This window comes from Protopterus annectens, chromosome 12.part0 (assembly GCF_019279795.1).
Source record: "Protopterus annectens isolate FY-2018-M chromosome 12.part0, PAN1.0, whole genome shotgun sequence".
Classification (NCBI taxonomy): Eukaryota; Metazoa; Chordata; order Ceratodontiformes; family Protopteridae; genus Protopterus; species Protopterus annectens.
The window spans coordinates 665,341,407-665,354,539 of record NC_056746.1 but is presented as its reverse complement, the minus strand read 5'-3'; the positions used below and the strand labels follow the sequence as shown (position 1 = coordinate 665,354,539).

At 35.3% G+C, this 13,133-nt stretch overlaps 1 protein-coding gene across 1 annotated transcript in view; it reads right to left on the bottom strand.

Moving 5' to 3' along the window:
- The window catches only part of LOC122816773 (germ cell-specific gene 1-like protein), a 3,278,153-nt gene that overhangs the window by 1,129,330 nt on the left and 2,135,690 nt on the right, over positions 1 to 13,133 (bottom strand). The window contains exon 3 of the mRNA XM_044089790.1: positions 5,877 to 6,029. Coding sequence (XP_043945725.1) covers positions 5,877 to 6,029 — 153 coding nt within the window. The remainder of the gene's footprint in view (positions 1 to 5,876; positions 6,030 to 13,133) is intronic.

Sequence of the window (13,133 nt, the reverse complement as noted above, 5' to 3'; positions counted from 1 at the left end):
AACTTTTAACAAGGATTTCTCTGACTTTAAGGAAGGCATTTTTGTTTTTATAGGAAACTTATAAACCATTGACTATTCACAACTTAGCTAATAAACCCTACTGATTTTTATGGATGAAAGTGCTTAACCACTTTGGTTTGTTTGTGGTTCTAGATGCAAAACTGGCTTATAGTACAAATCAAAAGGCACTGTTTTATCTCTAAAGATCATTTAATATCAAATATAATGAAAAAGAATATCTACCCATCCTTTGCTTCCTAAATATATCAAAACAAATGGTAAGGTAGGGAGATCCATTCTTCCCATGTATGAAAAATGATTAACAAGTATAAATTTCATATCAAGATAATAACTGGGATTGTGCTTTCTGAATAAGAAGATCAACTTTAGGTAAAATTGTTAAAATGATTTTAATAACCTTAAATACATAATAAGTATTTTGGAGATTATTCTCTTTGAAATGTTTGCAAGTATTATTTATCCCCCCCAATAAAATTGAAATTATATATGCAAACATAGGTATTGCTTCCTGGAGATATAAAGCATTCATCAAAGTAGATTGGCAGCATATGACTACAAAATTCTACCACCTTTGGAAAAAAAATATTTCCTGCAAGAGTTGTGGTCAGATGAATTTTAGTAACTAAATTGTGGTAGGGTTTAATGCTTCTACTTCCAGATTTATGCTCTCTATTTCTACTTCTCTTGAGCTTATTAACAATAGCAAGCAAAATGATCACAGAGCATTTAGAAAAATGAGGTTAATCTTTTATTTACAAAATGTATGAATACAGTCAGTGTTATTTAATTATTATTACTATGAAAAAGTAAAAAACAGAGAAACTAGTGATCTTAAAACTTTGTTGATGAGTAAAGTCACAATAATTTCCAAAAGTCATAAAAGTAGGTAGTGTTCCAAAGCAACAGGCCTTCATTTGTCACAGACAAGCAATCCTCAGTACCAAACAAATCAGAAATATTTCAACAATGTTAAACATATCAGCTATTATATTCTTACAAGTAGGTGTGGAAAATATATATTGTAGCATTTTAAACCAGCCTATTCATGGCAAACAATATAAACAGGGCCGTAGAAGTGCATTTTAGAACAGCAAGTGCCCACCCCCACACACTACTACTAATTAGATCAAACTAAATCCTAGTTAAGGAAAACATTACCTATCTATTTGCAACCCACATTTCAAGATCAGGTATTAAGAAAAGCATAACATATACATAAAAAGATATACATAAAGAGACTTTTAACTAAAATCTCTTTCAGCTAACTAATTCAATAAAGCCTTCATTAGGTCTGTGACAAGAACTAAAATCAAGAAAAATACTTAGCTATCTAACCATAAACATAATCATACTAGAACACAATACATATAAAAATACATCTGTCTAATGATAGCTAGTAAATATCCATCCATCTGTTTTAGTATACATGAAAAACTGTTATTATCAGCTCAGAAAAATTTCAGTGCTTTCAAAAAAAAAAAACTATCATGACAGTTTTCAGGTTTACAGCCCCAAAAAACATGTTTATACAATGAAAACTGGTAGAAAACCCACACAAAAATGCAGAAAACAGTAGATTAAGTAAACTAGTAATGTATAAAAGTGAGCAGGTATGTGCATGAGCATCCACCAGTATGCCAAATGGGGGAATTATACCAATACTACATGGTAATACTGGTATGAAAAAATGTGGGTTTTGACTTTACTGTTTAAATCTCTGGTGTGATGCAATAAATTTAAAATAAAACTATTATTAATATGAAAACAAGCAAAACAACCATGGAGTATAATTACTGGATAAGACTGAACACATTAATAGTGAAATATTAATCTATTTCCTAGGATATGATTTGATTTAGAAACTTGTGTAAACATTTGTTTTATTATGATAAGGTGTCTGTTCCTGTATATAAAAATCACAATAAGAATTTTTAAGGAAAAAATAACTAATACAAAAAAAGTTAAGATTGTCATTAGACTCTGCAAAAGAAAACAACTCACAAGATAGTTTGTAAAATCCTACATAAACTGATAAAATGTGTTCATTAAAAGCTTAGACAATCAATGCAGGTCAATGAAGCCTATGAGAAACAATACTTAAATTAAAAAATACAAATAAATAAAATCAATATGTGGTGCCTAGTTCTGGAACCCACAGTCAATGCACATGTGGTTTATGTGGATGTAGGCATTAGTCCAGCAATCAGGAAAGCACTACGTCAAAAACTTAAAATTCTTGTTTTGCAGAAGAGCAAGCCACCCACCGTTGCCATTAACTTTGCCACCAGCATATCTTCAGCTATATCTATTTTGGGATTTATATCATTATCAAGTTTTGGAAACTTGAAATTCATATGGTCAATATCATATATTCGAGTTTCCAAAAACTTGAATGTAAAAGAAGTATCATGTGACAAAATCAAGTCAGCTGGCACAATAACAAATATAAAGTAATACTAAAAATAAATATATAACTAAAATGTTTTACTATTATGCAAGTAATAAATTAATATGTTTAATGCAAAATTTAAAAATACTTTAGTACTTAGATAAATATTGCACATCATAATTTAGCTTCTCTTAATTTTAAAACACTGGAGATCACAATATATTGTTTAAACCTGGATGTTGTGTTGCATCCAACATATAAAATGCACCTGTTGGTATGCATTTGTCTAAACATATCACACAACTTGAGAGTCTTTTGAGATTCAAAAATCTTAGTGATGTGGATAAACTGGCAGCCTTCTCTCTATACTTAGAGTCCTATAGACTCTTTGCCTCTTTCAAGTGAAACTTAAATAATTGGATGGGCAGACTCATATTCTTCTCTGGTCCATCTTGTCTTGCCCTCCTTGAGGCTGGAGGGAACTTAAATATGGGCTTTTGACTAGGCTTGTAATGATCTGCAGATGGACTGCCTAGTACTTAATTATGAACCTAAGAGCCTATAATCTGCTAGTATATATGTTACTGAAGTTGAAAAACTCTGTCAAGTGTAAATTTCTACACACTATCACCTGTAGCTGGAATGTGAGCACATGGGCACATCAGTTATCGCTGTCCAACAACAGTGAGCTGTAAAGGTTATTTATGACAAGGTCAAGATGACAAAGATTCAGGACAGAAATAAAAGATAAAAATGCATACTTTACTGCAATGTTAAAGGTAATGATCTGTGTACATTATTGTGAAACATATTGAATTTAAGTTTCTTTGTGAGTGTTTGCTGCTTATTATAATAGCAGAAAAAGTGACATAACGAGGGAATAGGTGGGTCTACTCTCTAGTGAATGCTTATCATGTGGTTATGTAAAACAAATGAAAAAAGAGAACATTATTAAAACTAACAGACATGAAACATGTAAGCTTTCAATGAGTGCTTCTCATGAAACACTTATAGGTCTCTATTAGTATTAATTGTTTTAATAAAGTATTCCACAGTGTGTTTTTTTTAACTAAGCCATTTTTTTATTTTATTTTCCAAATGACACTTCAACCCTATATGCAAAAACGGGGAAAAAAGTGGTTGTGGATGAAGGATGGATGGATCTGAATTTGCTGCTCTTTATGACCTGAACTTACCCACTGTTCATATATTTTCTTGTTGATACTTATCCATAGGTAGAAGTAAGGATACATACCCTGCTACAAGCACTACACAGGTGTCCAGCCATGGCAGGGGAGCACAGAAACATATGATGTTGAAAGTCACAATAGCATGATTTCAGTTATGTCATAAACTACATGAAGATTGCATAACTCCTACTTAATGGCTTCTTGTAATTAAACTTCTTAAAGTGATGTCTTCGTGCCCCAGACAAGAATGAATAGGCTGGTGGGCTCTTGCCCCATGGGGTACAACACAGTAAAATAATAGGTTCATAGGTTCATAGGTTGGTACTAGGCTATCAGCCCTAGGGCCTATACAAGCCTAGCCATAACAATTCCCTGGCTATTTCTTCCCACATTATTTACTTTCCTGGACCCCTGTGTAGCAGGGCGACTGACATGATCCCTGGGGTGAATTTCCTTTCTCCCATTCAATCGTCAAGGTTCCTCTTGAAGTGGTCCAAAGAGGCACTCTGCTTGACATGTATGGGCAATCTATTCCAGAGTCTGGGGAGTCTCTGGGTCAGGAACCTATCCCTCCAGCATGTTTTGTTTATTGTGATGACAAGGTTTAGATCCCTGGAGCGTGTAGCTCTGAGAGATTGGGATTTCTTTAAGTGTAGCATGTCCAACAGCTCTGTGTTTGACATGGCCTTGTATGTTAAGCAGAGATCGCCTCTGAGCAGACGATATGCGACAGAGTACAGCTGGAGTTTTTTAAGGCGGTCAGCATAGGGCATCTGCTTTAGGCCTGTGATTCTTTTAGTGAGGTATTTCTGAGGCATTTCCAGTTGTTGCAGATGTCTTGAGAGGTACATACCAAATGGGGCATTGTATTCTATAATGGGTCTAATGAGGGGTGAGTACAGTGGGACAATGACCTCCTTTTTTCTGGATGAAAAGCCCTTCGTGATGATGTGTGCCACATAGAAGGATTTCCTGACTGTTGTGGCGATGTGGTTATCGAAGGTGAGACCACTGTGGTTATGATGTAAGCTGGGTAGTCAAAGCAGGATTAGGGAACAAAATGAAAAGTGAAAAATGAAATTTAATTACAAGAAGCCCATAAGTAGGAGTTATACAATCTTCATGTAGTTTCTGACATAACTGAAAACATGCTAGCGTGACTTTCGACATCATATAAACATTGCATGCCAAGTTTTACTTTTAAACTCAGATGTTTATCTGGCGCACCATTCACAAGTAGTTATATTATAATAATAATGACAATACCAGTAATAATAGCTACAATAATGATTGCAATAATAATAATAATTAGTATTAGGGAACCATTCCAGACACACTGGTCAGATTAGCAGATGTTTAAAGCAGGATGCATGCTTGACAATGTGACACAGAGGAGCAACATGTTTAGTACATTCTCTTTAAAAAGACATAAAAACCTTGATGGGGACGTAAGTTATTTTGCTTCTGAAAGAGTAAGTTATAGGAAGCCAATCAAACCATATATTTTAACATGTAAAATTGTCTTCTGGTTTTAAAAATATGTATACATGTGTCATGCTCACTGAAAACCTTAATACTATTTATGGCACTGATGTATATACTGTGAGGAAACAGATGTCTTTCTTATTGTTAAAATGTATATTTTCCAGCTTTACTTTCCACACACATCTATGGACACGTATACTGATGTAAATGTAATGGCAACTGCTGCACTGATTGAAGATAGTTACTGAACATATGCAGCATATAAACTAGTTAATGTAAATATATTCAAAATGTAAATACATATATATATATATATATATATATATATATATATATATATATATATACATACATGTGTGTGTGTGTGTGTGTGTGTGTGTGTGTGTGTGTGTGTGTGTGTATACTATATATACACACATGCATCTCTCTCTCTCTCTCTCTATATATATATATATATATATATATATATATATATATATATATATATATATATATATATATATATATATATATATATATAGAGAGAGAGAGAGAGAGAGAGAGAGATGTAGACTGACAATAATATACCACAGGAAATGTTGGCAATGCTCACAAACTGAAGATAAAAATATGCTAGGCTTTGCATTAGTTATTTCAAGCAAGAAAATGCAATTTTTGGAAGAAGCATATTAAGAAATGAAAAGAAAAAAATGCAAAGACAAACAGCACCATATTTCAGAAGATCTGTTTCACTGTGTAGAATGTTTGTTTATTTTTCCTTGTCAGATTAAAAAAGTACAATTTACAAGTACCTGAAAGCACTGTGAAGACAGCTGCAAATGCATTGAGTTTGAGACCATCTATCACATTACTTGAATGAAAGAGTTCCAGGCACATTAGGCTGAATCCCACGATTAACAGCATGATGTACAGTATTTCAGACACAACTGACAGCCAGAGGACACCTGCAAGAAAGGAATATGCTTTAGACACCTGTACTGAAAAAAGTCTGGCAATTTTTGCCTATCAAGTTCATGCAGATGTCTGTCTAGTGTACACAGGCTTGGTTCACATTTATACAGGCTTGGTTCACATTTATGCAATTGCCTAATTATATGTTTTTATGCAAGAATATAAAATGTTAACACAGATATGTTGCCTGAGGTACATTTATGTGGTTATAAAGTTTACATTTCTGCATTTGTTTGACAGAATAAGGAGATTACTTACCTTTTTAATTTGTCAATTAATTGTAGTTGGTCATCTGCTAATTCATCTTTCCCGCCATACCATGTATTTTTACATCCCTTAGTTTGTTGAATACAATGGCACATTTTTTCTTCATTTACCAATTCTAGTAGAGAATTCTGAATTTATAATACCCTAAAAAAGGTACATTTCTGTTGATCTATATTCTCTGCTCCTTTTTCCTTACTCTGTTATTCCATTTGAGGAACTGCACTTCACAACTACACAATTAAATATTTTGCAACTATATCATGTATCTCTAACATTTCTAGTCTCCAGTAAGAAGAGTTCCATTTCAGTCCTTCTTTGTTTGTTCCTTTTCTAGCCATCTCAGTCATTTTCTTGGTAGCTTTGCCCTGGAAACATTAAAAGAGTATGTCATCAGTCTGCCATAATATCCTCCAGAAAGCACAACTTATTTGTGTGTAGGAGTTAGGCAGAATGGAAGTGCTATTTTTCAGTTTACTGACACCTGTGCATTAGTTTGCTATTTCAACATCCTGATGACCAGTCTTGTTTGACATAAACACCATTAGATCATTTTTCATCCTACTCCATCTGTGGATGTCAGAGAATTTGTGACAAAGGTGTATTGATTTGCAATTGTTTACACACTGTACCCCAGCTGACATATTACTGTCCTTTCTGTAAGTCAAGCTATTTCCTACATTTTCTTTGATCATGCACCAGTACATCTCTGTTTTCTGCAAAGAGGCCAATTCTGTCCTCTATTTTCTTAACTATCACTTAAAAACATTAAAGAGTACTAAAGCCAGGATGTCCTTGTAGTGCACCACTAGTTATTTTCTTCCTTTCAGAAAATGTTGCACTGATCTTAGCTCTCTGTGTTATGCTGTCTAGCCATATTGCATTCCAGTAACTCGATCTAGGTCCTGCCTCTATTACCTAATGTTTCCATAATATTCCTCTATGCCAAACATACCTCTCAACTGTACAGATTTGCACAGAATTTTCAGATTTCTGCTTTATATTTTTGATCTGTTTCCCATACAATTTGTAGTTTTCTGGCAAATTATTAAGGACTGAGTTCACTAAATAACAGACATTTGAGTTTAAGAATTCACATTGTTCAGAAAATGCATATTTACACATAGTCTTTCATTCTAGCAACTTTCTAAGTTTCTAAGAGCAGTATTTCAAAATTGTCCCTATTTTTGGACCTTTGTCCCCTCATAAGTTTTGTTTTTGTCCAGATTTCTCATGCTAAGAGGTTGAGAGGTATGATGTCAAACCAAATCAGAGGTGTTACTTAAATTTATGAAGACCGCATCTACAGAAATTTCTTTAAAAGTTGCCTGTCACTCAAGTCCTAAACTATATCAGGTTGAACACACAGGTCCTTCTGTCCATTTTGATTAATGTCCTTGAGATTGCTATCCTTTAAGAAATCAACCATCCTTCACCACAAAAGTTTCTAAGTGGTTTTCCTAACCATTACTATAAGGTTTACTAGCCTAATTTCCAGGATTTTCATGTTCCCTCAGTTGAGAGTGGTAAAAATATGTTATCATCCATTCCTCAGGTACTTCTGCACTGATCACTGATGTGTCAAGCAATGGATCAATCAACTAATCTACAGATTTCAAAGAATACCTGGAGGCAGCCCATCTGAGCTGCGGTGGTGCAGCGGTTAACACTGTCACCTTACAGCAAGAGGTTCTCCCGTTTGACAAAGCAAAATATTCATTGAAAACTTCTGCATGCTCCCAGTCTCATGTGAGATCCCGTCTATCCTTTTTGAGATTGGCTGGATCTACTCTTCCCTTCAATTTTACATAAAAACATTAGTCATCCTTCTACATAAATCCTTGCAGTGTGCCGGCTTTATATCTCCACCTGTTTCTTGCCACCTTTTGTGTCCCATCTCTTTATCTTCAATCAACCATCTCACATTCCTGTAGAAAAACATTGGCTCCTTCTCCTGAACCCCTCCATCACAATCCTAAATATTCTATGCCTGGCCCATTCCCTTTGACTGTTCATATCCTTAGTTTAACTAGTCTGCTAACTCATCTTCGAACTCCTCCCTCCAAGATAGGTATGTTTCATCATCTGAAATCCTATAGTTTTCTTTGCATTTATTCATTCTTTATACTTTAAACCACAAAGTAATATGCTCATTGCTGGTTAACTGAACTTTCAGAGTAGTACCCTTGATCTCTTTAGCTTTGCATAAAATCAGATCTCATATTTTATCATTTGCAGTACATTTTCTAGTTTTCTCACTAATTGGATGACCCCCATCCTTATCCAGTATTTCAGTTACAACCTTGTCACTTTTAAATCCAGAACTAAGATTTTCCGAACATGCACTTAGAAGAGTCGTATCCTCTATACATGTAGCTATTTTCCTGTTCCTCCTCTTATCCCACGTTTCTGTTCTTAACTTCAGTTTTCATCTTCGTTCTCTGGCGTGCTGTTTTGACCAAAACATGTAAGTACACTCTTAGTATCTAAGTGGTCCACATGGGGGAAAAACAGATAAATATCATCCAGCCATTACACTGCTTAATTTTTAAGTCTTCTCAGATAAATGGCTGTTGGTATAGATAACATTACAAATTGAACAGAAAGATGATGCTGGAAAACACACTCCATGAACCAAGATAAAATAACTCTTTATTCCATGGAAACACTCAGAAACACGCAGGTATTAACACTGACGATTTCTAATACATTTAAGTCCACCAAGACTTCATCAGATAGTACCATTCACATGGTAGGGATGTACTCACCAGGAAATGCATCAACTGATCAGGAGGCAAGTTTTACCTACAGCCCCGTCTCCGACAACCACACACTTGATGGCCTGCATGTTTCAGATAGGTTATACACTCCTTGTCAGTAACAGCTGAATAAAGAAAAGCGCAGTTATGGAGAAAATGTAAAAAGTTCTACTAAATGTAAACTCAGTAACAACCTTCTTCGCTGCTGCAACTTGGTTACAAACAGCCAAGCAATGTGGACTACTACATATCATAATGTGGAATGCTATGTGTCGTAATGTGGAATACTACCTCTTGTAATGTGGAACACTACCTATCGTAATGTGGAACACTGCCTATCGTAATGTAGAACACTACCTATCATAATGTGAACAGTACCGATCATAATGTGGAATGCTACCTGTCGTAATGTGGAATACTACCTCTTGTAATGTGGAACACTACCTATCGTAATGTGGAATGCTACCTGTCATAATGTGGAATACTACCTCTTGTAATGTGGAACACTATCTATCATAATGTGGAATGCTACCTGTCATAATGTGGAATACTACCTCTTGTAATGTGGAACACTACCTATCGTAATGTGGAACACTGCCTATCGTAATGTAGAACACTACCTATCATAATGTGAACAGTACCGATCATAATGTGGAATGCTACCTGTCGTAATGTGGAATACTACTTCTTGTAATGGAAACACTGTCATAATGTGGAATACTACCTCTTGTAATGTGGAACACTACCTATCGTAATGTGGAATGCTAACTGTCATAATGTGGAATACTACCTCTTGTAATGTGGAACACTACCTATCGTAATGTGGAATGCTAACTGTCATAATGTGGAATACTACCTCTTGTAATGTGGAACACTACCTATCATAATGTACTCTACCTGTCATAATGTGGAACACTACCTATCATAATATGGAACACTGCTTACCATAATGTGGAACAGGAACACTACCTATCATAATGTGGAACACTACCTATCATTATGTAGAACACTACCTGTCATATGTGGAACACTACCTACCAGAATGTGGAACAGGAACACTACCTATCATAATGCGGAAATCTACCTGTTGTAATGTGGAACACTACCTACCATAATGTGGAACACTACCTACCATAATGAGGAACAGGAACACTACCTATCATAATGTGGAACACTACCTATCATAATGTGGAACACTACCTGTCATAATGTGGAAGACAACCTACCATAATGTGAAAGAGGAACACTATCTATCATAATGTGGAACTCTACCTGTTGTAATGTGGAACCCTTCCTGCCATAATGTGGAACATGAACACTACCTATCATAATGTGGAACACTGCCTATAGTAATGTGGAACACTACCTATTGTAATGTAGAACACTACCTAAATTAATGTAGAAAACTACCTATCATAATGTGAACACTACCTATCATAATGTGGAACACTACCTATCATAATGTGGAATGCTACCTGTCATAATGTGGAATACTACCTCTTGTAATGTGGAACACTACTTATCGTAATGTGGAATGCTACCTGTCATAATGTGGAATACTACCTCTTGTAATGTGGAACACTACCTATCATAATGTGGAACTCTACCTGTCGTAATGTGGAACACTACCTATTGTAATGTTGAATACTACCTATCATAATGTGGAATGCTACCTGTCATAATATGGAACACTATCTCTCGTAATGTGGAACACTACCTACCATAATGTGGAACAGGAACACTACCTATCGTAATGTGGAACACTGCCTATCGTAATGTCTGTGTGTATGTGTGTGTGTGTATCTATATATCTATATCTATATCTATCTATATATATATATATATATATATATATATATCTATATCTATATCTATCTATATATATATATATATATATATATATATATATAGATATAGATATAGAACTCCGAATTTCATATGGCTGAAACCATATGATTGAAGTTTTAAAACTTCAAACACTTAAATGGAGATCTCCATACAGCGTGGAATGGGAATATTCCCTTTTCCTTGCTGTAGTGTGATCTCAGAGTTGGTATATTTTAATAGCATGGGGTGTGGGGAGTGCAGGGGGCTTGCCCCCCTGCAAAAATGTATCTTAATTTTTTTTTTTTTGAATGTTCGAAGTTTCAAAACTTTAGTCATATGGTCCCAACCATATGATATTTGAAGTTTTGAAATTTTGATCATTCAAAGCAGACTTATATATAATATTAATAAATATATATATATATATATATATATATATATATATATATATATATATATATATATATATATATTTATAGTGCAGTGAAAAAGTATTTCCCCCTTCCTGATTTCTTATTTTTTTTGCATGTTTGTCACACTTAAATGTTTCAGATCATCAAACAAATGTAAATATTGACAAAGATAACCCAAGTAAACACAAAATGCAGTTTTTAAGTGATGTTTTTATTTATTAAGAGTAAAAACTATTCAAACCTACATGGCCCTATGTGAAAAGTAATTGCCCCCTAAACCTAATAACTGGTTGTGCCACCCTTAGCAGCAGCAACTGGAATCAAGCGTTTGCGATAACTGGCATTGAGTCTTTCACATCGCTGTTGAGGAATTTTGCCCCACTCTTCTTTGCAGAGTTGTTTTAATTTAGCCATATTGGAGGGTATCTGAGCATGAACCGCCTTTTAAGGCCATGCCACAGCATCTCAATTGGAATCAAGTCAGGACTTTGAGTAGGCCACTCCAAAACCTTCATTTTGTTTTTTTTAAGCCATTCAGAGGTGGACTTGCTGGTGTGTTTTGGATCATTGTCCTGCTGCAGAATGCAAGTGTGCTTCAGCTTGAGGTCACAAACTGATGGCCAGACATTTTCCTTCAGGATTTGTTGGTAGAGAGCAGAATTCATGGTTTCATCAATCACAGCAAGTTGTCCAGGTCCAGATGCAGCAAAGCAGTCCCAGACCATCACACTACCACCACCATGTTTAACTGTTGGCATGATGTTTTTTGTTCCTGAAATGCTGTGTTACTTTTACGCCAGATGTAACAGGATGCACACCTCCCAAAAAATTTAACTTTTGTTTTGTCAGTTCACAGAATATTTTCCCAAAAGTCTTGGGGATCATCAAGATGTCTTTTGGCAAAAGGGAAATAAGCTTTTATGTTCTTTTTGGTCAGCAGTGGTTTTTGCCTTGGAACTCTGCCATGCATGCCATTTCTTCCCAGTCTCTTTCTTATGGTTGAGTCTTGAACACTGACTTTAAGTGAGGCAAGTGAGTCCTGCAATTCTTTAGATGTTGTTCTGGGTTCTTTTGTGACCTCTTTGGATGAGTAATCGCTGCGCTCTTGGGGTAATTTTTGTAGACCGGCCACTCCTGGTAAAGTTCACCACTGTTCTATGTTTTCTCCATTTGTGGATAATGGCTCTCACGGTGGTTCACTGGAGTCACATAGCTTTAGAAATGGCTTTGTAACCTTTTCCAGACTGATAGATGTCAATTACTCTGCTTCTCATCTGTTCCGGAATTTCTTTAGATCGCGGCATGATGTCTTCCTTTTTGGGATATTTTGGCCTACTTCACTTTATCTGACAGGTTCTATTTAAGTAATCTCAGGATTTAACAGGTCTGGCAGTAATCAGGCCTGGGTGTGGCTAGTGAAACTGAACTCAGCTTTCCCAGAAATGTGATTAACCACAGTTACTTCATGATTTAACAACAGGGGCAATTGCTTTTTTACATAGGGCCATGTAGGTTTGGATAGTTTTTTTTTTCCTTAATAAATAAAATCATCACTTAAAAACTGCATTTTGTGTTTACTTGGGTTGGCTTTGTCTAACATTTGTCTAATATGTAAATTTCTTTGATGATCTGAAACATTTAAGTGTGGCAACAAAATAAGAAATCAGGAGGGGGGAAAATCCTTTTTCATTGCAGTACACACACACACACACACACACACACACACACACACACACACACACACACACACACACACACAAATATTTATATATTTACACACACACACACACACACACACACACACACACACACACACACACACACACACACACAC